This window comes from Platichthys flesus, chromosome 3 (assembly GCF_949316205.1).
Source record: "Platichthys flesus chromosome 3, fPlaFle2.1, whole genome shotgun sequence".
Lineage (NCBI taxonomy): Eukaryota > Metazoa > Chordata > Actinopteri > Pleuronectiformes > Pleuronectidae > Platichthys > Platichthys flesus.
In genome coordinates, this window is record NC_084947.1 from 22,171,735 (window position 1) to 22,198,244 (window position 26,510).

Consider the following 26,510-nt stretch of genomic DNA (forward strand, 5'->3'; position numbering starts at 1 on the left):
AGCAGAAAGGCCTGGAGAGCAAGAGGTGCCGCTGTGCATCAGGTGGACAGGATGTGTGTGTTCATGTGTGTCAGAGAAGGGAGGGGGTGAGGCAGGGGGGGCAGGTGGACACTGGTGCAGCTTGCTGGGGGCTCGGGGCCCCTAGCAGGTGGATGCACAGAGAATGGAAATCCCCCAAAAAACGGAGGGATTAAGGGGATGAAAGGAAGCTAAGGATTACTAGTCTCCTTTTCTCCACTGAAGACAGAATACAAACCAGGGGTCTCATACCAAAACATCCATTTGTGGCTGGGGGTATAACATAAGGCTAACGTTTAGTTTTTTAATAACATTAACAACCAGAAACTCCTATTTGGAAAACCACTAAAATTAGAATTGATGTTATAAGATTGCTACATATAGCATTTTTACACAAACGTTAGCGTTTATAGAAGCAAACATGTCATTTTTCTTCATCAATCAATCCATCATATATTTCTTTGATGAGTCGAAAAGTTGTTTGGTCTGTTAAAAAGCAGTTTAAATATCTGCCACAGCTTTTTAGGGTCCAAGGTGACTTTTTTTTTACCTAAAGTCTTAAAAGTTTGCATTGAAGAAAAGGAAAATTCTTCCACTTTCACCTGAAGAATTGTTGACGTTTTTACTTCGTAAATTGATTTATTTAGTTTGACGTTTTGATAAATGCTCATATTCACTTTCTGTCAAAGAATTAGATGAAAAGCTTGATAGCATTCACAAAGTCCACTTACCAGCCCAACTCAAAAAACAACTCAAAACTCTTCAGAACTGCTTATAATGTTTGATTATGACATGTTGTTAAACGCATTATAAATTGTAGATAGCTGAATACTTCTTGCATAGGGGTGGACTTCAACTTACTGGTTACCTGGCAACCTTATGATGGCCACCACGTCTCAGGGAGTCACTTCTCCTGCCTCTATTAAACAAACAAGATATAACATTTTAATTTGTGAGGATTTAGCCATGCTAAGAGGCTTCTGCCAATTTTAGTGTTTTCAGTAAGATACACAGGTATTGGCTGTAGCTCCATATCAAACAGACAGACATGAGAGTTGTATTAATATTCTCATATACCATTTAAAGAGAAAGCAAATAAGTGTCTTTCTCAATATCTTGAACTACACATACAAACAATGAATCCGTTTTCAGAAGTGTTTCCCGTTTCCTGTCAATCAATTTGTCATTTATTCCCTAGAGGTTTATGTTCTAGTAAGTTGATATAACTTGAGTGTATTTACATGACTTTTATAGTTTACATGATTGTGTATTCTGTATCTGTTAGCCCATATTCATTTTTAATTCACCTTAATATTGTACAAATCAAAGATTTGTGTAAATTGGTATTTAAATTGATATGATGAATATCAATATGATCTTACCAAAATAACTGTAAAATTACTCTAGACACCTCCACCCCATCCATGTTTTAGTTTATTTCTGTTGTGTATTGGCGAAAATGGTCTCTGTCGTGGATCATGCTACACGACATTATTTATTCATAGCCGGGAACAGTAGATGTTGTGCAATCTTCCCCTGAGTATTGTCCATCTGTTGGCTGGACTACTGTACACACTAATGTGATACGTGAGTCCTCAGGAGGCGCCCTAATGGCCGTTCATGTGTTAACACTTCACACTATTTATCTGTGTAATAACACCATCATTAATTGAAATTAGTGCCTTGTCGTTGGAATGTGATTTATCTGTCCCAGAAGAAGGACAAGATAAACAGCAACTACAGTGTGACCTTACTGGTTTTATTTGATCACCAGCGCACTGACAGCGACTCCACCTCTCACAAGACACCTCTAACATGGGAAAACCTCAGGTCTAATTGCTTCCTATAAGACACTCCATAATCTGTCTCTGAGGACTGCTGTACACAACATTTTACACAAAGCAGCAGATAATTTAATTTCCACCCTGGGAGCTTTCAACATTAGGCTGTAATAGAAAAGGAAGATTGCTGCCAGATTTCCAACCCAAGTGCCTCTGTATCACTATGATCATAAAACTGAAGCAGCGAAATCAGTTTCCCTTTATAGATTGTTTTTCTTATGAATAATAAGAAGACTGTACTTAAGCTGTTCAAAGTTCTCAAATAAAGATTCATAAGTTACGCCGCAATATGTTATACTCGACCCCTCCCAAATAGCAAAATAGTTTGGGCCCAGATCTGGCTCACACTGCCACGTTGTCATTCAGCCCACATACAACGTGGAATGATGGCAGTTGGGTGCTCTGCTCCTCTTTGCCAGATCGGGGCCACAAGTAAACAAATGGTAATACCACATGTCAACCAAGGGTGGGCCGAGTTGTTTTGTGCTATTTTGGCCATATTAACCATTTACCGCGTTGGCCACTTTCTGTTGTGTCAGGGTCACAAGATGGCCAGAGGTGCCACATCTGGGCTGTGTGTTCTGAGCTATGATTAATAGTCTCTCTTTTTTTTAAGCTGTAGTCTTAATTCTCTACAACACATTAGGACTAAACGTATCAACTACTTGTGCGTACTCTGGAGCCAATCACATTTAAATGGAGCATGCTGCAGTTTCACATGCACACAGCGAGTGACACCTTTACATTATGTTGCCTCCATCTGTCACCAGATGCTGTAATTTATGTTGCTTAGAAAAATCCCTGCTTTCGGGCAGTAAATTATGAAGAGAAGGTGTTCGACTCAACTGTCATGTAATGAAATGTAACAAAGTGGATCAGCTGCAGACAGTTTACATAATCACTTTCTTTGGTGGGAGAGGATAATGCTCTGTTTCACAGTCTGGAGAGCAATGCATCAGCACACTATTCTGCATAGGCACATACTAACACGCTTTATCATGTGGTGTAATAGCTCCACACCAGCGTCTGATCACCAGCACTGGATCTGTGTGGCAACTTCAGCAGCTACCATAGACTGCAGTAAGGATGCATGTCTGCTTTGATCTTTAAATACCCTCTAACGTTAAGGCATGCTCATTGGCTTCGGTGTTTTTTTTATTATTATTAACAACTGTTTGGCAAAATGCAGACGCTCCCTTGCATCTCCCTCATGTGGCTGTAGCACAGCAGAGACAGTGAGAACACCTCTGCTCCCTCTCTCTCTCCCTCCATCACCATCTGTCCTTTTATTCCATCTCATGTCCTCAAGCAGTATCCACACCCCTCTCATAGCAACAGCACGCCGCCGCCCCCCGCGCCTTGCAGTGAATCTCCCCCTTCCCCTGGCTCTTCGCCCCGCACCATGCAGACGCTCCCTTGGCCCAGCCTGACGGTTCGGTGTTCCCCCCTCCCCCACCAGCCGTGCTCCTGTTTCACTCAAAGATGGCGTCGGCTCTAGAGCCCCTGGTCTCTGGCTGCATTTTTAGGCTTGTTGTTGTCTCCGTTTCGCACGGTTTTGGCACCTTCTCCTCGGCGGCTCGTCACGATATCCCGGTGAGTAGAAGCGGAAGCCGGACGGAGAGGGAGTGAGGGCTTTTTATTTCTCACACGGCCCGCTTTTTGCCGAGGTTCCCTCGGCAAACCAGAACCGGACCAGCTCGGGCTTTCTGATGGGGAACCGCGAGAGGTGGAGGAAGAGAGGGGTACGGAGAGGAGGATGATAGCCGAGGTGGGTGGGGGGCTCTGAGAGGGGGGAAGCCGAGGCCTAGCTACTTCGTTCCAGCGGCCTTGTCTTAAGCGCATCGCGGGCTGTAGCGTTACGTGGGAGGGCGGTTGGCGGAGGGAGGAAGTCGGCGTGGTGGTGTCCGCTTGCAGGGACGCCTCTGAGCGGACACGGGCTGCTCACCCGCACCGGGGGCTGTGGAGGGCGCCGCAGAGCGCGTAATGCTGCGGAACTCGCCGCTACCTCCGCTTCGGTCTCGCACTTGCCCGCTAGCAGAGATGGCCGTCTGCAAGTTGCATTGTGCCTTTTTTTTCAAGGCCGCGAATTCAGGTTAATATCTGAATGTCATTCAAAATCATATTATTGGCCCTGTTCGCTGAGCCGTGGTGCTCGGCATTGTCCCGTTTTTTGGGGGGGAAGGAGGGAATAGTGTGTTTTTCAGTGCAGAGGCGCCGTCTAACCTATAGTTTCATGATGTTTACATTTCGGGTTAGCAAGTAACGTAAGTAACATAATCGCAACGTTAGCTCGGTGGCTAGCATGTATCGTTAGCTTGCGAAACAACAGCAGTAAGCGGGAAGGCTTGTTGTCGGACACTTGGCGGCTTCATATCACATCAGTGACAGTAAACAGCAGCAGGAAACAGTCTGGGGATGTGACACTTACGTCTGCTTAATTTTTTAGCCAGCGTCGCTGCTAATGTTTGCTAACAGTCTGTGTTTTGACTGCATCATGTTTACGTTAGCAACCCAACTAGCCCCATAGTCAACCTGCTAGTGCAGTTTTGAGGAAGATGTTTTGTTTACTCTTTTGTTTCTCATCGTTTCCGTCATATTGTGGCATGTATATACAATTTCTAGTAGTAACCACAGCTTCTGGTCAAACTTGTTTGTTGACAGTATTATGCCATACTGGCTGTGGTTGTGATAGTACAGTTATATTACTGTAATAGGAAATTAAGCATGGTTACACACTAATCAGACAAGCCAGCTATTTAGTGGTAACATGTGTTGATAAGATTGTTTGCTCCTCTTCATTGTATTCATTTATGATAGTAGTGCATGCCGAAGCCTCAGGTTGCTTCGTAAGGCGGGCATAGCCTTTTTTGTGGATCTGTGTGAGGACACTGTAGCAGATTTCCTCAAAAGCATGCACCCTCTTAGGTTCTCTGACCTAAGCCTGAACTTTGTTGCTGTACTTCCACTTTTATCTGCAACTTTTCACCAACCTCTTTTCTTGTGTGTTTTCTGCAGGATTTGTCAGCTACCGTGGTGCAATAGGCATGAAGGTGATCAGCCCTGGCTGCTCCCTAGGGTGAGATATCTGTTCCATCCAAGAGCTGAGAAGTCCAGTGCTGCTGGTAAAGAAGCAAAGAACAAGTGGAAGAGGAGGGAACGTGAATCAACATCTCATGGATCGTCACTATTCGCAGGAAACATTTTTACTGTATCGCCCTCGCCATTATCATTGAAACACTAATTCCATGTCTCGGAGAAGATGAGCATCTTTCACTACACACTTTGAGAACTTGATAATTTAACAGCAGCCCAAAGCGGACTGAACAGGTGTTGACAACTTTTTATTTCTGAACACCCCTTTTAAAGATCTACTATACATTTCTCTGTGTACTGTTGGAGTTCAAGTTGCTAATAGACCTTTTACTTCCTCCACGCCCCCTGCCTCTCGCCAAGGACCGTCGCCTTGTTGGGAGTGGGTGGAGGGTGAACGTGACTTTACCGGGTGGAAGCGTGGTTCAGTGGGGTTTGTGCTATGGTTAGCTGCTCCCATCCGGGCTGCTCATACTCAGCTTCTGAGGGACTTTCTGTTCGACCCCAGGATAAGGGATAGTAAGCAGGCAGAGGGCAAAGAGGAGGAGGCGGCGCTACGGCGCAGGCCAGGTATTTCCTCGCCTTACGTCCCTATTGTCTGTCAGCGGCCATTGCAGTAAGGCCACTAGGCCTCTGCACCTACCCAGGCTGCAGCCATGGTGAAACTGGCAAACCCGATGTACACCCAATGGATCCTAGAGGCCATCAAGAAGGTAAAGAAGCAGAAGCAGCGACCGTCAGAGGAGCGCATTTGCAATGCTGTCTCCATGGTCCATGGTCTTGACCGCAAAACGATTCTAGAGCAGTTAGAGCTCAGTGTCAAGGATGGAACAATCCTAAAGGTCACGAACAAAGGTCTAAACTCCTACAAGGACCCTGATAACCCTGGACGCTTGGCTCTGCCAAAGTCTAAAGGTGGGGGCAGCTCTGAAAGAGGTGGGGGAGGTGGCAGCAGTAGTGGCTGTGGTAGCTCTCACTCCCACTCGGGGAAGAAACCGGGACTCGACTGGAACAAGCTGATCAAGCGGGCGCTGGAGGGTCTCCATGAGCCTGGTGGCTCCAGCTTAAAGAACATTGAGCGCTTTCTTAAGTGCCAGGCTGATGTGGCGGCCTACTTGTCGGGCAGCGGCTCCATGGGGCCTGGCCTCTTCCACCAGCACCTGAGGGTGGCCTTGAAAAGGGCAGTGGCCCATGGACGTGTGGTTAAGCAGGGTCCAATGTTCCAGCTCGTCAGCCGCAGCAGCTCCCAGGATGATGGGACAGGAAAAGTGTCACTGGGATCACTACCACCTGTACGGTTGATGCCTCATGAGAAAGACAAGGTAATGTCTTTGCACACAAACATTAAATTGAGCCCATTTGATCAACTTTTTAATGATCTTTGTTGAAAACAAAAGTTTGCATATATATATAATAAACATGTAAAAAAGTAATCAGGTGTCAAACTCTTTGGTCATGCAGTGTCAGACATGTCCGATGAGATCACTGATTTCCCGCTGAACCAACAACTGTAGCTGCCTTGTTATTGTGCCAAAAAGCTGGCATTCCCTCCAGTCCAAAAAGTTTGGAGCGATGGAGAGATATTGAATGGATGTGTGATAAATATAGAAAACAATGCTTCCTGGCTCCTTTCGCAGAAAACACCACATACATTCAACTTGCGTAATAAGTGCTGCATGTCTAATTGGCCCTACAAGGCCATAATTTCCTATAGAACATTAAGGTCTTAATATACGTGGCTGTCAGTTGGACGTTTTCATCTGGCATATGGTGTTGTGGTTTACAGTGGGCATATTACTACTTTTAGAAGTAGCTGAGAAGAGCTGGGCAGCAGCTGTAAGATCAGGCACATACCAGTGTGAGCATCTCTCCACAAATTGCAGTGTGTTTATTATGCTATCAATGTGTGTTTTTGGAAGACAGGCCAGGATGCAGGTTAGACATCATTGAAGCTGGTTTACATCGCATGTGTGAGTGCTATGGTCCAGCTAAGCAATGCCAGAGTGATGCTGGGTGGGAGGCTGGTGGACCAGTTTTTAGCAGTGGATGAGGAGTAGGTCAGGGGAGAGAGTCACATGGCTTCTAGCCTCCTGCAGGGAGTCTGTACCAGCTGCTGGGCTGCTCCCTGTCAGTAGCTGTCAAGAGATGGGCGAAAGTAAGAAAGATATAAAGAAAGACAGAAACAATGACAGATATAAAGAGAGGGAAAGGGAGGAGCACAGACAAGCGAGTGAGAGGTGGCGTGTAGGGCTGCCAGAGGAAGAGGCCTGGATGACGCAAGCTTCAGACCTCTGTTTCCAGAAAGTGAGAGAGCAGCAGAGACCTAGAGGGAGAAGAGAGTGAGAGACAGCATGAGTTAGAGAGAGAAAGAGGGAGAGGCAGACATGCAGGCGACAGAAGAGAGCAGGAACACACCCACTTTTGTAACTTGATCACAGAGCGCAGCCGCCTGCTAACCTCTGGTTGTAAGGGCCAGGGACATGTTCATTCACAGACACACGCACGCACACACACACACACGCACACACACACACACGCACAACTTATTGCTGCACACAAAGAAGGAAGCACAGTCCTAACCACAAACTACACATATCCTGACTTGAGACCACACACACACACACACACACCTACAATAATGTATTTCTACAAGCCTGTTAGAACTATGCATCTAATATATCTGCCAACCGTTTGGTCCATCTTCAGGTCATATGTCACCCAGGTTATCAGACAGTCAGTAGGACAGGAGACTCGTCCTAAACACTGTTTTGACTGGCTACTGGCTTATCTGGCCCCTGTGTGGTCATGTCTTTTTAGCCGCAGAGCTATCTGTTAAAGACACACACACACATACACAGTAGGGTAGGATTAGCCTAGAGAGCAGGCTGAAGTCACATGGGGTCTGCCTAACACAGTGACCTGCTTGGCTGCAGATGGTCCACCTATTAAGACAAACAGAGATCAGCCACTTCCTCCTCTAGTTGCTCAGCTAATGACTGGCTGGCTTCTCCATATTAGTTAAATAAAAACTTCAACAAAATAATTGACGACTTGTTGTCAAGCTTGCTATGCTTTTAAAAAGGTGAGCATGAAAGCTCTCATCAAATCCCAAAATTCAAAGCAAATGGGCAGAAAGCTAATTTTTGTGATTCTCCTGTAAATTCCTCCATATTGCCCTAATCTAAGATTATGAATGCATGTATGAGGTAAAAAAGTGTTTGTTTTTGAGGCTCCTCACAGACCATAGAAAATCTGCTGCAGCAGTGAGGAAGTTGACATTTGTATCTGGCTTTCACACAAGCCATTTTCACTCTTCTCTGCTCCTTCTTGTGATGTCTCTCCAGAGGATTCAACCTTATTGCTGCTCACTCAGGTGTGTTTTACACTTTGGTGTGTTCTTGAAGCACATGCTATTCTGTGCCTGTGCAAGTGACACATGCATCAAAGAGATGGAGATTGTGCGCAAGGAAGACGGAGAAGGGTTTTGCCTGATCTCCCCCGTCTGTTCAGTTCACTTATCAATGGCGCATCATTGCCGTATTGCTCTGCATGATTGCTAACAGTTAAGATTTCCAGAGGAAAGGGGGAGATACAGTGTGTGAATGAAAACAAATGGATAAGCACGGGCTTTGACCCCATTGGCAGGGAGATTTGTGTTCTCAACACACTGATGTTTATGTCATTGCGCTCCATTCAAACGGGATCACAGAACCTATTTCTGTCTCTCCCCTCTCACCCTCATAGGGTACCATTGCCAGGTCATGAAGGGGGAGTTGAATGGGGGAGCGAAGTCAACCAGGGGTCATGGATATATAGATGGCAAACGTCATTGCCTCCCTAAGCACCCGTTAGCTGTATGAGGATACAGCCATTAGGTGGGATGGGCTTGATGCCGAGCCTTTGTGTGTATATCCGTATACGTATTTAGTCGTCTGCAAGTGTGTGCACGAGCGTGAATGCTGCTCCTTCTGTCATAATAGACATGAGCCATCTCCCTGCCCTGCAGTTGCCCTCTCCTCAGCAGCTGGAGTGGGGTGAACCAGAGTTCTCGATGTCGACGTACAGTGTCATGACAAGGATGCACGAAAAAACTGACTTCTTAATTACACAAACACGCACCATGTTGTGGTGATGTAAAACAAATGTCATGGTGATTTCCCTCCAAAACATCCCACTGACCCTCTAACAGGATTGGCTAATGACAGCATCATGCAGCTAATGGTCCGTCTGCTGGTAGTAGGTGTATAGCTGCTGCAGTACGTATTGCTTATTATGATCCGTAATGGAGATATTTATCCACTGTAATTCATTCCTTTTAGCCAGTATTAAATCGACTCCCACCTGTCTGGATAACATCACACACATCTGCCGCTCTGCTTGTGTTTGCTCAAGGTGAAGGCATCATGTATCATCACTTAGGGGATCGTGAATACAAAATGTCCCCAGACATCGATTATCTGCCTTGGGTCCAACCTGCTTCTTCATTTGTTTCTGTATCCTCTGCTCCTTGCTGCTCCATCATGTTATGTAGTCACAGGAGAGGATTTTGTGCCTTTGCTTGATGAAGGGAAACAATCCTAGGGTTATAGTACTACACCACAGGAATGCTGGGAGAATGACTCAAGTTTGAAACCATGAAATGGACTCCCTTGACTCTATTGTTAACTTTTCTTGAATTTGAGATTAGGGATTGATCCATTTTTTAAAGGAGGAGGGGAAACTTGTATAACTTGTCATTTCTGCCGCCCCATTTCCTTGACACTAGCATTCATTGTTTCCATTTTGTCAGAGCCCTGGCCTCAGTTGACCCATTATTAGTTCCTAAAGTCAAAAAAGCCGGGCTCCACTCTGATCACACCAGCTGTAACCTCAAACTGCGCTGCCACCACAAGCTCAGTTCTTACTTGCCATTTAGTGGTAAACTACACACCAGCAGAGAGATTGGAATACTGTTGAGCCTTTATTTAAAGGGTCAGTCCAAAATAATCCCAAAAGAACTGCAACAGTTGGGCTGAACATTTTAATGCCAAATATTCTTTTAATCACCATCATATTCAGTTAATCTGGTGGTTAAAGCACCAGAAAAACATTTAATACTTGCAGCCCTATATCTTAACAAATCTTCCCTTGATTTTTCTCAGTTTTCCATGTTTTTGTAAATAGCTATGCAGATACTTCTCACATTTTCGCCACCAGGCACTCAAATAAGTTTGCCGTTGCTCAGCTCATCTGTGGTGCCACCTCCTCTTTGGTGGAAAATTCAACAGGTGAGCCTGCAGATTTGGTGTTGTTGTAAAGTTAGATCTTTGTACAAATTCAACAAACTGTCTTACCTTTGTTTGTTACTTTACCGTATACGCTGTAAAGAAAAAACACTTCAACACAGCGCTTCTCGGATGCTTTGCTATGTTTGTTTGCTCAGGACAGGTTTGTTTGCCAGTATCTTCCATTTGTATAGCCAACCACTGTAACATTAATGGCTTACTTATCTGATGGGTCAAGGGGTCAAGATGATAGTGAGCACTTTCTGCTCTATTGTGATGTTCTGAAGCTGAACAGGTTATTACAGTTAGAATATTCCACATTCCACTTAAATTTTGAAGTTCAACTAAAAGTGACAGCCCCAGTATTACCATTTCCATTTTTTTTTATTAGATGTGTGTTTTGATTGCCGTGCTTAGAAAAACCCAAAGTAAATACTGTCTAACATCGACCACAGTTGGCAGCAGTCTTTCAGGCGCAGCATGCAACATTGTCTCATTTGGCATCAATGAAATCGAGGCAAAGGCATTGACAGCAATTTTTCAGTCTGCAGTGTGGTCATATTTTGGTTTTTATTAAAGAGCTGAGGGGAAACTTGATCGAAGATGGTCATCGTGTCTGCAGACCATGCAGAAATGAAATCACTGCAGAAAGGAGCAACTGTTGCTGAAATCAAGGCAACTTTCAGCTTTATTCATGGTGCAGAGACTTGAAAATATGGTTTCTCTGTTTAATTTGCTAATAGCCTGTTAGTGATGTAAAGTGAAGCTGTCAGTGCTGCCAGCTGTTGTCAAAACACATTGTTGGAGTGTTGCTTCTGTTTGTGCCATGTGTCTTCAGACTATCCTCCCACACATGTTCAAGTTACATAGCTCATTTCAAATCAACAGTCTTTGTACTGGTTCTTTAAGTGTTCAAGCACGAGAAACACTATAGACTCCTCTATTTATGTCTGTGTCTTTGCATTTGTGAAGAAGTTCAATAAGGCTGGGTATCACCACTGATTTCCCAAGTCGATCTGATTAGATTCAATATCGATTCAGTATGGCATATTCAGTCATAAAAAAAAATCATGGCCAATGATATATTATAGCATAATAAGTTATGCTTACAAAGAGCAATTAACTTCTCTTAATTCTTAAGAATAGTCTAACCTTTGAACAAACATAAATAAAATAAACCACATAACCAACACAATAAGTATAACTTACTCTTTAATACATATCAAGCTACCAGTTCAGTAAACAGGATGGGATGATTATGTTAGTATTCTAGTGTTTCCACTAGTAGTGAGTGTGTCTGCTCGTTGCTTTTCACATACAAACAGACACATCACATTTGTTTAGTTGTGTATCGATGGTGTTGAATCATTAAATCCAGATCGTAAGGGTCGCTTTAACCCTGATGCCCTGGCTGTGCGAGTGTGGAGGGAGGACACAGGAACTCCAGCACTATACAAACCAACCGCTGCTTCTGCCCTGATCACGAAGAATGGGCGCTGATCATTGTGCAGAGCGGGTCGTAGTGGAAACCCTGAATTTGTACCTTTTTTGCCACTGTTCTTCAGCAAATGGGACACATTCTCTTTGTTGTTATCCGACACTGCCCCTCATATATCTGCTTCACTGTCTGTGTCGCTCTGTGAGTGTGGGCGGGGCCTGTCTGTGTCTGAGTGTAAACTCCGTCTCGTCCGTCTCAAGACAAAGATATGAGATGAGAGAAGTAACTCGCTAGCTTGCTATCATTCCGCTGCTGTTATTTAAAATGGAGTCAATTATTAGAAAAGGAATATATTAAAATATCTATTCCTCCTTTATATGAATCAATATCGGATCATTAAGATCGATATTAATCCGAGAATCGTTCTTTTAACCCAGCTCTGTTGATTGGTAACTATAAGTTGTGCATTGAGACATTGCATACACTCAAATGCAACACATTCGATGGACTGTGAGACACTGCTTCACCTCTTAATAGAAACAACATTAGCAGTGGTGTCGGTGTCCAGGGCAAGCACCTACCAAGAGCCCACCAGTGGCTTTGATGTGAATGGCATTTGGCAGGGGAAGAGGAGCTGTGTGAGGCCTCGCGTATGGCCAACATCACCAGCCCACCAATGTGTTGAGCAGCTGTGGAAGTGACGGCTGGAGCGTGGCCAGCCCCTGCTCCGTTTGATACAGTGATTTAGCTTTGTGCTCCCTGGCTAACCTCAGCTTTAATGGAGGGTGATGCTTGGCTGAAGGTAGGGCATGCTGGCACAACAGAGAGTCCTCCTCTGGCTCTTGTAGATGTCACATTTACACAAGTTAATTCCAAGCGTTCGAGGGATCTAGCTGTTGTCAATTGGGCATTCATGCGTTTGTGTTTGTGTGCTCTTAAGTGAAAGTGAAAACATAGCGTGTCAAGGTGTGTCTCATGACTGCTATCCCTCAGTGCATGTAATGACTTTTGGAACAAGTGCGTGTGTGTTTGTGCGCTGTCTCTGCTTGCGCAGTGTGTCCTGTAACAGTGATCAATGAGTTTGTGTTCGAGTTGGGGGCCGCCATAAGGATCTGTAGTGGTGGTGGGGGTGTGTTGCTGAGATTGGGCTCCCATGTTAATGAGATCCTTGACTTGAGACGAGACAAGGACAACAGCAAAGCTTTCCCCTCTTTCTCTCGTTTCCTAATGCTTTTTATCCTTTCTTTCCTCCGTCTCTATTTCTGCGTCTCCTTTCGTCCTTCCTCTATTGTTCTCTTCTTCACGTCTCAGTCTTCTGTCTTCTGTCTTTGGATAACGTAAGTCAGTATATAAAGGGCGTCAGGCTACCTGTAGTGGTTTTCTGTAACCTATTACCTGCATTTAGAAGGTCTCAGAAAACATTGCCTCAATTTTTAGTTTCAACTTCTCAAAAATTAACTGAAGAATTAGGTAAACACTGGAGCACAGTGCTACATGATATGCAGTTGCTGTGCTCAAGTAACATAAACCAAAGGTGGGTGTGTCAGCTGGGTCGTACTATTGTACCTCCACCTGTTTGTGTCTAGGCGTGTATTTATAGAGGAACCTGTAACTTGTAATACATGTTATTATGGACTTAAGGTGGCATGTCAAGTCCATCCAGTAAAAGCAGCTAGTAGCCAACAGGTGCCACGAGGTGTGTCCTTGGCTCAGAACAACATTTTGTTCCTGAATCCTGCCTACGTTCGGGAAAAGAAGAAGAGCACATGCCAAAAGAGGAACATACAGGCTTAAAATAGACACTCACACATCTGCAGACATTTCTAGTGAAATGTCGGCCCTGTCGACGCTCAACTCAAACAGCCAGTAGATGTGAGAAATTTCTAGAGTGCTGTCATAGTGCAGGAGCAGACCTGGCAGCCAGCTGAGGAAGCTGGCGGAGGTAGAAAAGCCTGAAAGGGGGAGGAAAACCAGCTCTTAGGAGGAATTTGAGGATTGTGTTTCACTGTTCCAATTTCCCTGTCTTGGAGGGAGGATTAGCGTTTCATTTTTTAGTATCTGTTGTGGATTAATTTACAGTGGCAGCCAGTAACTGAAGCTTCACTGTAACACGCATCTCTATACAAGGTGTCTGATTGTGTTAAAGGCGACGCTCCCTCGCTCGCTCACTCTCAGCTCTAGTTTACTCGAGCGTTCTCATGGTGAGAGCAGTTTACCTCTTCTGGAGAGGAAGGGGTTAAGCGTCAGGAATGATTGAGGTGTTGGCCGCACGCAGGCTGCTTGGAGGACTGCTGCTGCAGATTTTCTCCCATTTCTTACCTTTCCCATTTCCTTAGCTCTTTTACACTCTGGATTCTTTTTTGTCCTCGCTTTGCCTTTTTTCATACTCTCCTCCTCCTCCTTCTCCTCCTCGTCTTTCTTTCTTTCTAGTTGCTGTCTTCCAGTTCTCTTCAGTGACTTTGTTGCTTTCTTTTGTTGGCCAATACAGCTATTTTCATCGTAAAATCTCGTAGCATTATCCAGTACACAATCACCGTTTCATATTATCCTCAACTGTGAAAAATGGTTTCAGAAAATGGAGAGAGCACTAGCAAGGCTCTATTTTCTTCTCACCTGCATGTCTCTCCTTATCTACCTCTCTCTTCACCACTGATTCTTTACAACCCTTTCTTTTTTTCCATTTACGTCTTTCTTATGCTTCCATTACTCCCTCACTTTATACCTTTTTGTTTCTCCCTTTCTGTCTCTGCTGTGTTTTGTGGGTGGGTAAGGTGTAGCAGGGGCTGCTGGAAGTAGCCTGAGTTAGAAGGAAATGAACCCAATAAATCAAGCTCTTGTCCCTGTCTCTTCCCTGCCAGGACCTGGTGCCTACCCAGCCCTCTGCAGCTACGTGCATTTACACTTACGCGGTCCAGCAGGAATCCTCCGAACACCAATTTCACTGAATGTCATGGTGTTGTTTCCTTCCCCCCATGTTAAATAAAGGATATGGTCCTTTGTGGGTTGGGAGAGATGTTATGACCTTGGCTGTTAGAAAGCCTTTTTTCACGGTTTTGCAGATTACATCACAATGTACAGATTAGTTTTTTTTTCGTCTGCAATTCATCGCAGTTACCACAGACGTGCTTGAGAATAAGCTGTTCCTCTTAAGAGGCCATTTCCTTTGTAATTGTTCTGTCTGTAAATTCATAGTATCTTGTGATAGGCGTTATGAAAGTAGGAGTGTATGTCAATGAAAAAATGTTATTGCAGTTTTTTACTGAAAATCATTTTTACATCGGTCGTATCTGCCTCCTTCAATATCACATATTATCACAGTCAGTCTAAATGTCCGTGCTCACTAGTGGTTAGCTTCTACACGCCACAGACTCAAATGATTTTGAGCATATGAATTGGGTCTGACCCGACTACTTGACGCTTAGACTGTTGCCATGGTAATAAATGTCCAAATAAGTTTTTAAATTCTGTTTAATTTTAAATTATGTGTATAATCACAAACATTTCCCAAAGCCCTCAAACAACCATGGCAACATGTTGAAAATGTCAAACATGTGAAGATAGCTGCTGAACAGTGGAGTCCCAGAGAAATTTGGCAAATCAAGAATCTGAGTTTGACCAATCACCTGAAAACTCTGAAGCTGCTTTCAGGCATGCATTGATCTCCGGCTAATCTCTTATCAGGAGGGGCTGTATAAGAGAACACAAATGTCTGGGTCTTCCCGGAGTTTGCCCCGTCAGCTCTCTTGTAAAATCTTGAGAATCTCAGAGTGAGCCCATCTGAGAATACAGCAGGATTATGTCTGGAGATTCACCGACAGGGAGTGGGTGCGTTCATGACATTTCTAACATGTAATGAATACAAAACTGAAAATAATGCAAATATCTCTATTTTTAAATACAAGCCAACAAATTTGTCAAGAACGAGATTCAAGGGCTTTTTTGTGGTTATGGACCAATGCCAGTGTCAACTTGTTGTTAATAAAAACACTTGCCACCTGCATTCTCTACCCAGCCACCACCACTTGCCTGTATGATCCAGATATTTTCTTGCAGTCTCCTCTTGTGTTCTTCATATGTGAAAGACAAATTAAGTTCATGTCTGAAAATGACCTAAGCAATAGCTTAGCTGTCTTGCATCTGTAAAATGCTGAATGTTAACGTAAGTATAATGTTGAAGTCTGATTTCTGGCCTTGTCTCTGCTTGACTGTGACTCATCAGCAGTTTTTATGTTCTGCCACAGGTTCTGATAGTTTGATGTCTGGATGCGAATTCCTCCCCTTCAGGACATTGTTGTTTTAATCTATTTGGCGTTTGTCGTTTCACATACAATCTCTTGCAGATTTTCCTGCAGTCATGTCACCCACTGTCTTCAGTGAAGTGCCACAATGAAGCATCTCTACACCATGATGCTACCATGATGCTTCCATGCATTAACGTAATTGTTGTTTATTCCTATATTTATTCATTAGTATTTGTTTTCATTCAGTTATGACTGTCAAACTAGATATTGTATATACATTTCCTGTATGTATTTGTTTTTCAATTGGTTTAAACTGAGCCAGGTCATACAACAATGATGGTAATCTTCACTTCCACACAGGGTCAGTACTGAAAAGCTGTTAAATTACAGTACATGAAGAAAAAAATTGAGAATGCACTTCTATCAGATCCTTACTCAATATCAGCCCATGTGCATAGTCGAGCTATCAGAATCTGTATTGGAAAGTGAAAAATAGTATCGGAACATATCTAGGTTTTTGTCTCCACGTCATTATTGTTGCTCATAAATTATATGCGATTGACATCGGTTGAACAAGATACGAGTGTATTTAAAGTTAAACTATTCTGGATCCACTTGATTACACACAGACGATTTTCATTCACCTCAGCATGTGGCTTCTAAAAACAATTTACGTACTTGTGTTAAAAAGCTAAGTAGTAAGTTACCTGAGATGTAATTATTTGGCACTTAAAAACTGTGCTTGCATCAATTTGTAGAGTTTTTTTTTACATCATTATAACTGTCATTAAACACAAATTACACAAATGGAAATTTGGGTATTGTTAAACAAACTGTTTTATAGGCATCGTAAATCAGTGTACAGTATTTTCTCCTTTTCAAGTTCTGACATTTAATGCTACTAAAATTAATTTGGGTTCACAACATCTATGTGAGCTCTAAAGTCACCAGCCAAAACTATAAAGATTTTTATGGTTAAAGAGAAAGCAATACAAATTCAACATACTTATATCTGTGCTCTGTAGTAAACAAAAATGTGCTTGCAGGAAATGACTTGTGGTATAGTGTGAGGTAGCACCACTTCCTCTCATAGCTTCCAGTCTCCAGAAACTTTTTAGAGTTGCCCTCAGGGGGCCCTCCTTGTGGGTTGGTGTCTGTGTGAAGTGCACCTGTGCTTCTTCAGGATGATGTGATTTTTTTTTTAAATTTTTTTTTTTTGCTTTAATATTCACACAAGTCTTATTTGATGTGTTATAAACACGTTAAGTGCTATTCAGCCTTTTGTTGCCTGGACACAAACCTGGCTAAGGGGTGCGCTTTTATACATTTCAGATTATGTTTGTTTTGCATTTATAGCACACACCTGCTGACACAGGGTGGGTTTTCAGGGACATGTTAAAAGATTTATGCAGCCCCGGAACTGGAGGACTCAAATTGGGACATGCTGCGACTCCTCAGTCTGTACAACCAGAAGCAGCGAGTTACAGCCTTTGATCAAACAGCTCAGGATCCGGCAAGAGGCACTGGCACATAATGGCAGACTCTAACAACACACTATCACATAAATTATACAAGCTCAGTCATCACCGTAACTCTTATACTCTTTATTATCCTAAACCCTCTGCTCACAGATCACAGGCTCCATGGTGTCATTGTCATTTTCAGTCTGCTGTTAGCTTGTTAATACACACAGCCGCAGCCATCCACTGTGGCAGGACACACAAGGCCACTTTGTTGCTCTCATTTGTACAATGAAGCTGTTAAATTGTCTGTTAGTCTAAACCTGTCCCCCCCTCTCTCTCTTCTGCTCTGTCCCTCACCAGCCTGTGGCAGAGCCCATCCCAATCTGCAGTTTCTGCTTGGGCACCAAGGAGCAGAACCGCGACAAGAAGCCGGAGGAGCTCATCTCCTGCGCCGACTGTGGCAACAGTGGTAAGTGGTCCTTTTTCACTGTCTTCATGGCTTACTCTGCAGCATACATTTCATTCAGTCAGCATTTACTCTCCTCATACACTTGAGCTTATTTCAGTGCTAACTCTTAAAGGAAGGAATGGTGAGTTGTTCCTGAAATATGATTTATCTTATCTGTTGAAGTCGTCTTCATGTCCCAACAGCCATCAATGAAGTGATCTGAAAAAGGAAAGAAGCTGGTGCTTGTAGAATTGTAATCAACATAACAAACCATTTCATTCAGACTGAATGAAATAGCCGTAATAGCCGGCTTCTAGCATCTTTTCTGGGGCGCTGGTTTTGAAGAGAGGGCTGATCGGGGCGGACATTTGTCTTTCATTTCACTGCTTAAACTGACACCTGACAAATACAAACAGTGATTGAATTCACACACATACTGGTATTAGTTAGTACATTTGAGATACAATGGATTCCCTTTAAACTCTTTTTTTCTCAGCCAGGAGTTGTAGTATTCATACAAAGGCCTGACATTGCCTGGTGAAAGCAGAGGACAGATTGTTCTTTCCACAGCGGGTTTCTTTCCCAGACAAGGCTGTCTTGTTTGCTCTTCCTCAAACAGAGCAAAAGCACAGCTCTGACAGATTGTCATTTATGTTTGAACAATCTCTTTGCAGCCAGGTTTGATTCAGTGAGGGCTTTAATTCCAAAAGGAGCCTCTTTTTTTATTCCTACGATGATGTAAGTGGGTCACAGCTGTCAGTCAGCAACGCCGGAAAGAAATTCTAAAGTTGATTCACTTGTTTTTCTTTTTTGTCTGCCTGTCTGTCTACCTGCAGGCCACCCGTCCTGTCTCAAGTTCTCCCCAGAGCTCACAACGCGTGTCAAGGCTCTGTGGTGGCAGTGCATCGAATGCAAGACTTGCAGCAGCTGTCAGGATCAAGGAAAGAATGCGGTGAGTGGATGAGCGAATATGGCGGCCTGGCAGCCAAACGGGGTCTGTGAACGCTCTCTTTTGCTTGAGTGCCAGATAGAGATGCTGTTAGACATCTCTGTGGTCCTGGGATTGAGCTATTTTAGTCAGGCTTGGTATGATTCCTCTTTTCCTCTTTCTTATCAAGTTGGAATTCATTGTTATTCAAATGTTTGCAGGGAGAGTTATCCATGAGACAAAATGCACAATATATCAAGAACCACAATATTAAAATTCATAAGGTAATTGGAGAAAAGAGTCAGTCAGGGTTGATTATATCCAAGTATTGTTAATTTGTAATCTTCTTATTTTTAATTCATAAAATTCCATCTTGGATGACTCTCAGTAGAGCACAAACCTCCGCCAAGGCTGAATAGCTCCCTTGAAAAAGCTGTACCAAAATGCACACACTCATAAGTTACATTCACTCATTCACTGAACTCTGCAGTGTCTCAGTATTTTTTCTGGAGGAGTTTCAAATGTCAAGAGTTTGCACTTCACAGCTTCTGCTGCCAGGAGAAGTCGATATGAGAACACAGCAGGGGATCCCACTCTGGATTGACCGCAAGCGCCTCTTACATGCGACGTGCAAAAATGAAATAAATAAAAAGAGATGTCTCCCGGTGAAAAAGTGGTATCACACACTGAGAAAAATGTTAAGAGAATTTGTGGTGATAAGAGCGCACAACGGTGCCTGTGTGTTGTAAACAAAATCATATGATCTCCGCAGTAGTGTTAATACGTCACTGCTCTCCGCTGCCCTCGGCCCGCGTCTATGCAGAGAACCTTTTGCTGGCCTGTGCATGTGTGAAGGACAAACTGTGGGTAAACTCCACCAAAGACTATGAGTTATTCCCTGGGAAATCTGTGAATACACACTTTATCTCACAATATTAAAGAAAGGGATACAAAAAATATCCAGAATCATACCCCTGATCCGGATCCACCTCCACATTTTAGGGATTTGTTCCTGGCTCACACCACATCATGACAAGTTTTGTGGCAATTTGTCCAATAGCTTTGTGTAATGCTGCAAACCAAGAAAAAACCAAGCTGACAAAAATTTGGAATAAGAATGAGTTTTGACAAGTGGTTTTATTATCAGTCAGTGTGATGACACATAGTAACATTTTAGTTCATTATTTTGTTCTAGCGTAAAAATCATCACCCCTGAATCAGGTCTATGAGACCCACCCTGTATAGAAACCTTTGATAATCATCAACACTTGTGTGTCTGTGCTGTACAGGACAACATGTTGTTCTGCGACTCCTGTGACAGGGGTTTCCACATGGAGTGCTGTGATCCTCCCCTCACGCGGATGCCAAAAGGTAAATAAACAGAACTGCTCTTGAAGTCCACCTGTATCTGTCCAACCTTTCATAAACATACATGATCGTGATAATCAATCTTAATTACATCTTGTGAGTTGTTGGTGCCTATGAACTCTAATGAAACATCCAATGCTTCGCCATGAAGCACCGATGTGTTAGATGCATCCCAGTGTTAGTATCTGCACTGAAGCCTATCGAGTCTAATTCATTTCAGTGTATGTAAACCTGTCTCTTTTTCTCTCTGTCTCTCAGGCATGTGGATTTGTCAAATCTGCCAACCCAGGAAAAAGGGAAAGACACTTTTACATGAAAAGGCAGCACAAATCAAACGGCGATACAGTGCACCACTGGGACGGCCCAAGAACAGGTAAAGAACTGCCTTTAGCTCATGGTTCGTTCTTCAGTGTCAGTACGATGGGGAGCTCAAGCAAGACATAATTTTTCTTACAGCTATGATGTTTATTCTCCAGACTGCGCTTACAGACGTATTTTCCTTTTATTGCCATTTCATTTCTCTGCCTGTTTGTATAATGTGTCTAAAAAAAACAATGTGCAGGGTCAATTTCTGATCTAGTATTTACAGCATTGTTTCACATTAATTACCTAGACATGCAGTTCTCAGCAGGCTGGCATAACACCTGCCACCTCTCCTCACTGTGAGGCTGTCACTCTGATGTGCATGAGAGCACATTGCATGTATGTTTGCTGTACAATTACAATAATCAACCTACACTGGCCTCAACCTTCCCATCCGGCAGCTACTGCCACAGACTGAGTCTAAGTGTGTGTTCACTTGCTCCCCAGAAGGTTTCATTCCCCAGGTTGAGAAGCTGTAGTTATGACTTCATTGTGTTCATTTGCCATGAAGGCAGGAGGTGGAAAAAGTAAACAAAGTTGGTTGCATTTGTGTTCAGAGCATTTCAACAACACCTTGATGCATTTGCCTAATATTTACATGGTGACAAAGAGCAAAGGAAAAAGGATAAAGTGTGACTGACATATTAATCATTTGAAACATTTGCACGTTAGTCATTCAAATATCTGAACAGACTAGAAAGGGTTGCTCTGTGCTTATGAGAGATGAATGTACAGTTGGCAAGAGACAAAAATTTAACATATTAGTTACTATTTAAAGCTGATTGTAAAATTGTACAAACTGGTTTATAAGTAATGTTAGAAATGTCATTGTTCTTCCTTGAGATGACATGCACATTAATTTGACCAGTCAGGAACTAATTTCCGATTGTTCTGACACCAAATGAACGGCTTAATTTAAGTGAGAAACATTGAACAGTACATATGTAGTTCCACAGGCTGGACTTACTCTGCTTAACCATACTACTTAACTCCTCTTCAGGCCAGGGCGGCCCCTGAAGAAACTTGGGCGTGGTCGGCGGAAGCGTTCGGTCTCGGCCAACTCGTCCTCCAGCTCCTCCTGCGAAGGTTACCCCGGTGACGATCGGCTGCTTTTTTCGATGCGGGACGACGACGACCTTTCTCAGAGCGGCCTGCGCTTCAATAACAAGACCAAGGGCCTCATCGACGCCCTCACAAAATTCTTCACACCGTCACCAGAGGGCCGCAAGGCACGACAGGAAGTGGTGGACTACTCTCAGCAGTGCCGCATCCGTAAGAAAGCCAATCGCAAGGGAGAAGGAGATGACAGGGGGGGTAAATATTAGTTTTGTTCATCTGCTTATCACAACGGGGCAAAAGATATAGAACACCTCAATTTTCCCTGTTGATACCTCGTCTTTCTACAATGGTAATGAAACGTTGTATGGAAAGTTCGTCTCAACACTGTTGGCTGGCTGTTTAAGTCTAGAGACTGAGCTGCTAGTTTGTAATTATCCTACTGTAGGATGAAAATTTGACATAGATATCATATATAACTTTGGCACGGCAACTAGGGGTATTTTGGTCGTCGGTGTTACCAGTGTTCAGACACATACTAAATATGTAGCTTGCTCACCGGTCACACCGGCTATTTCCTTTTTTTGTAGAAATAAAACTTGTTTGGTTCATTTTGGACTGCAGTTATGAGGTGGAAAGGAAATTGTCTCCTCCACACTGCAGTACGTCATAATCTTGTCAAATGACAAGAGGAGAGTTGAACAACAAGGAAGATGAGTATTTGGTGTTAAAAGACTAGAAAATCGTTAGAAGATCAGATGGGTCAACATGTTTGAGAGCGAGAGGGTTGCAGAGAGCTTCAAACTCTACAGTGAAATAACAGCAGAAATCAAAAGTCATTGATCTCACTAAGTCATAATCCAACCTGTTTACCCTGTATGTGTATAAAAACCCAGCTCAACTACATATATAACTGTATCTATAAAAACCATGTGCATTTATATACGGGTATGACTCTTGGTTTATAATTTGTATCTGTTTCTGATGTATTGACATGTGTATTCTGAAATTGACACATGACAAGAAAATACCTAGTAGATTATGCGTTTGCCCAAATAAAGTAATAATGATAACTTTATTTGTGTAGCACTAATCTAACATGGCTACGAAATGCTTCACCCAAAACTCCATAACTCGTTATAACTAATTATAACAGGTCAATTTTAAGAGCTAAATCATAACATAATAAGGTCAAGACCTTACATTTATGAATATACCTAACAGTTCCCACAAGTGCACGTTGAAGGCAAACTCCAAAATGCACTAGTAAAAGCAAGATTGAGTGTGTTGATCAAACATTTAAGGAAGGGTTTAGGGGCGGCAGTGGCTGATCCTCTCGGTAGAGCGAAGGTCGGTGGTTCGATGACAGTCTTCCCCGTCCGCATGCCGAAGTGTCCTTTGGCAAGAAGATACCCCGTATTGCCCCTTATAGAAAAAGAGCTGCCCATAGATGCACTGTATGGATGTGTCTGTGATTGGCAATAAACTGTACTGTAAAGCACTTTGAGTGGTCATCGAGACTAGAAAGGTGCTAGATAAATACTGACCACTTACCATTTAAGTGGCTTGCAAAGCAGTTATGTTATCGGACCCCCCCCCCCCCCCCCCCCCCCCCCCCCCCACCTACACACTAGTCTTTAACATCATCCCCTCTAGTGAAGCAGCAAACTCCCTCCAAATTAGGGAGAAAATATTGTTTATCAAGGTTTATTCTAAGAAAACCTTTAACCATGTACCAGTGTCTCATTGCCCTCTACCTGCACCATTGTAAAAAATGAATCTGCAGACTTGTCTGACACTCCTTTCTGTAGATTTGCATTAATGTCCACTGTGTTTCAATCCCCAGACAATCAGGAAGGCAGTGACTGGCGTGACGAAGATGAAAAACTACCGGGCCATGAGAACCTGACGGAAAAAGACATTGAACTGTTTCGACAAATCCAGGAGCTGGCACTGCAGGTAAGCACGCAGGGAAACAAACTGATAAATGTCTTTCAAATTTGGTGAATGAACTGAGATGGGTTAAAGGGACGAGAGAAGATGAGCCAGAATTTTAAAGTGAAGCACCATCAGCCGAGGAACCTGAGTGTTGGAGTCTAAGACTGCCAGGCTCCAGTCAGTGGACGTGATATTGTGTGCAGACAGGGAGCTGAATTTAATTTGTGAGGAAACTGTTGAGAAAGAGCAGAGTCACCAGCTGCCAGGTTGTAGAAAGATGGTCACCGGCTCAGGGTCTGTGGGATGCCGGTATGTTGGTGGGTGGAAAAGTCAATGAGCTGTGAGAAACCATTGTGTTACAGCACTGAAACAAATTAATTTGCCATGGAACAGCTGCCAGGTTTAGCTTGTATATTAAAATCATCCATTACCATTGATGCAGTACAAATGGAGCAGACAGTGTAGGATCCAGTGAGAATAAGAGGTTTGGTTTTAAATGACCAATTGATACATGGAACAAGGGCTGATTGAACAACAACAGCTTCACCACCAGGTAATTAAAGTTTAATGTAGAACTTGGAATTTTGCCCGAATTTCACATTATACTCATTATTGATGATAAAATCGACTTCCTGTTTGGAAGGGCAGGGCTGGTCAATGTAATATACCCACTAGTTTATGTGTCAGATTTGATAGCAGCCTCACAAGCTCTATAGTTAGTCTAAGTGTCAATTGTCTTATGTTTGAGGGTGTGAGCGTTGAGCAGGGCAGCACTAATGTCAGTGTCCTGCACTGACAGGTTAGCCAGGAGGTAAAGAGAGGATTCATAAATTAGCCTCATTAATGTCCTGTTTCACTGCATCACTGTAGCAGTAGATTGACCTGAAAGTGAGTGTTTGGCTGCTGTCGTAGAAGTCGTATTAGAACACCATCTCAGATCCCGACTGGAAAATCCACACCAGTGCTCGAGTGTTTGACGCAGGCAGAGTAGTAAGAATTAATGGTGTGTGAAAAGGGCTGATATGATGATTGAGGCTGAGAAGCAGTGGAAGAGAATACGTTATCATCGTAAAGCGGCCGGCAGGGATGTCCAAACCAGCAATGTGTTTTGAAAGCTTCCCTTATAATTCTTTAGTTATAGTCTTAACTGGATACTGATGTGTTGATGTATGTACTCCCAAGCTGCTTACAGGCATGCACTGAACTCCAGATAATCTCCAGACATTCTCAAATGGGGCTGTATTTGAGAATATACTGTATATATATTTTTTGTTGTTGTTGTTGTTGTTTCAAATATTCAAATAAGAGTTTTTCCAGCCAGTCCCCTAGTTTAAAAATTCAGAATAATTTATGAATGAGCACAAGTGAGAAACCAGCAGGAGATCCTTCGCAGGGTTCATGCGAGCTGTTGTGTTGATTTGTCACCAGTGTTAATAAGCTGTAAATGATAACATGTGAACTCTGCAGCCGATTTAAGTGTTACACCCAGCAGGAATCATGCTGCAACACCCCTGATCTGAATCCTCTTTAAGTCTGTTCTGTTGTGAACGCCTCTGAGCGGAGAATCTCCTGCTGCGCTGTTCATGTATGAAAAGCAACCGCCAGAGAAAGTCCAGACTCCCATTGTTTGGAACTTCTGAAAGCGGGTGGAGCAGATAAGTAATTCCTGAGCTGCCTGGTCAATATTGTAGCAAACCTTGAATTGACCTTCCAATGTCTCTCTCTCTCTCTCCCTTTCTTCCTCCATCTTTTTCGTTCACCCCAACAGAAAGTCGGGGTAACGGGTCCCCCGGATCCTCAGATGCGCTGTCCGTCAGTTATTGAATTTGGCAAGTTTGAAATCCAGACGTGGTATTCATCTCCCTACCCCCAGGAGTACAGCAGGTAAGCACCATAATGAAGCACAGCAGCAGTAATATGCTTAGCACACAGTCTGCTTGTAGGCGTATAGCTTGCCACCAGTAAGCTAAATTATAACGCTGTTTACACCCACTTCAGTTGGTACTCAGTCAGAGACAAGGAGCCAAGCAGATTCTGATTTGCTCAGGGTGCAGTATGTATTTTTATGTGACTGCTGGATAAACTCTGACACTTTCTTACCAAGTCTGGTGTCATAAGGTATTTGAAAATATATATGAGAATATTTGCATGGAAGAGACATTACAGACTCTTTCTGAGCAACACTATATATAGATATATATGAATCTTATGTCGAGTGTCATCATTCCATGTTCGTCAATTCATCGCTGAATTATTTATGCACTGCGAAAAGGGTTTCTAAAATGTGACTGCCAATTATTATCTTCAAATATCCAATCAATCGTTTGGTCAATAAAATGTCAGTGAAGTAAAAAAACTTCAGTCCTGTTGCCTTTTTTGCTGGGCGACAGCCCATAACTCTACATAATCACTTAAACTGTTAGAGCACTAAACTGCACTCCTTTATGTCTTTTACGATACCATGATACCCTTCCACATATCGATTCTGATACCTGGACCTAGCATATTGTCCTATTATTCCCATACATTGCAATAACAAATAATTAATTTAAAAGACATATTTTAGCTTCAGTTATGATTGCAATCATTGTCGAATGACCTGACGGTTAAACCCGTTGAAAAACAAATGAATGAATATCAGATCATCTTTTTATTATCTAGTTTGCAATCATTCCTGAAAAATAACACAAATAAATAAATATAGGAAAACACAGCGGTTACTTTAAATAGCTCAAAACTGAAGCTTTGCATACACATTACATGGTAAACTGCTGACATGTTAACTGGCTCTCACTAATGCTAGACAATCAGAAATCACTTCTTCTTCATCGCTGTTAAAGCGGTACTTGCCACTGGCAGTGCAGCCCAACTGCTGTTAGAACATCTGCAGCTGCAACCAGTGAAACTAGAATCAATGAGGAATTTTATTAATTGGTAAAATAGTTCCTGATACTTGTACACAACACTTAATTATTCAGCTGTTTATTTCAGTTCAAGCTGGGACTTTTTATGACTGCTCCTCACTCTTCCTTCATTCTTCTCCCCCTCTCCCTT

General features: G+C 43.0%; 1 protein-coding gene across 4 annotated transcripts in view; it reads left to right on the plus strand.

Moving 5' to 3' along the window:
* Positions 1-3,331: 3,331 nt before the first annotated feature.
* The window catches only part of kat6a (K(lysine) acetyltransferase 6A), a 34,451-nt gene continuing 11,272 nt past the window's right edge, over positions 3,332-26,510 (plus strand). For 2 of the 4 annotated variants that reach the window (XM_062384674.1, XM_062384675.1), the window contains exons 1-10: positions 3,332-3,452; positions 4,875-6,271; positions 15,992-16,087; positions 17,716-17,824; positions 18,640-18,755; positions 20,021-20,102; positions 20,358-20,472; positions 21,463-21,776; positions 23,365-23,477; positions 25,225-25,340. In XM_062384674.1, the coding sequence (XP_062240658.1) occupies positions 5,606-6,271; positions 15,992-16,087; positions 17,716-17,824; positions 18,640-18,755; positions 20,021-20,102; positions 20,358-20,472; positions 21,463-21,776; positions 23,365-23,477; positions 25,225-25,340 (1,727 nt within the window). In that variant the 5' untranslated portion in view covers positions 3,332-3,452; positions 4,875-5,605. The remainder of the gene's footprint in view (positions 3,453-4,874; positions 6,272-15,991; positions 16,088-17,715; positions 17,825-18,639; positions 18,756-20,020; positions 20,103-20,357; positions 20,473-21,462; positions 21,777-23,364; positions 23,478-25,224; positions 25,341-26,510) is intronic. The other 2 variants (XM_062384676.1, XM_062384677.1) reach the window with 2 other exon arrangements.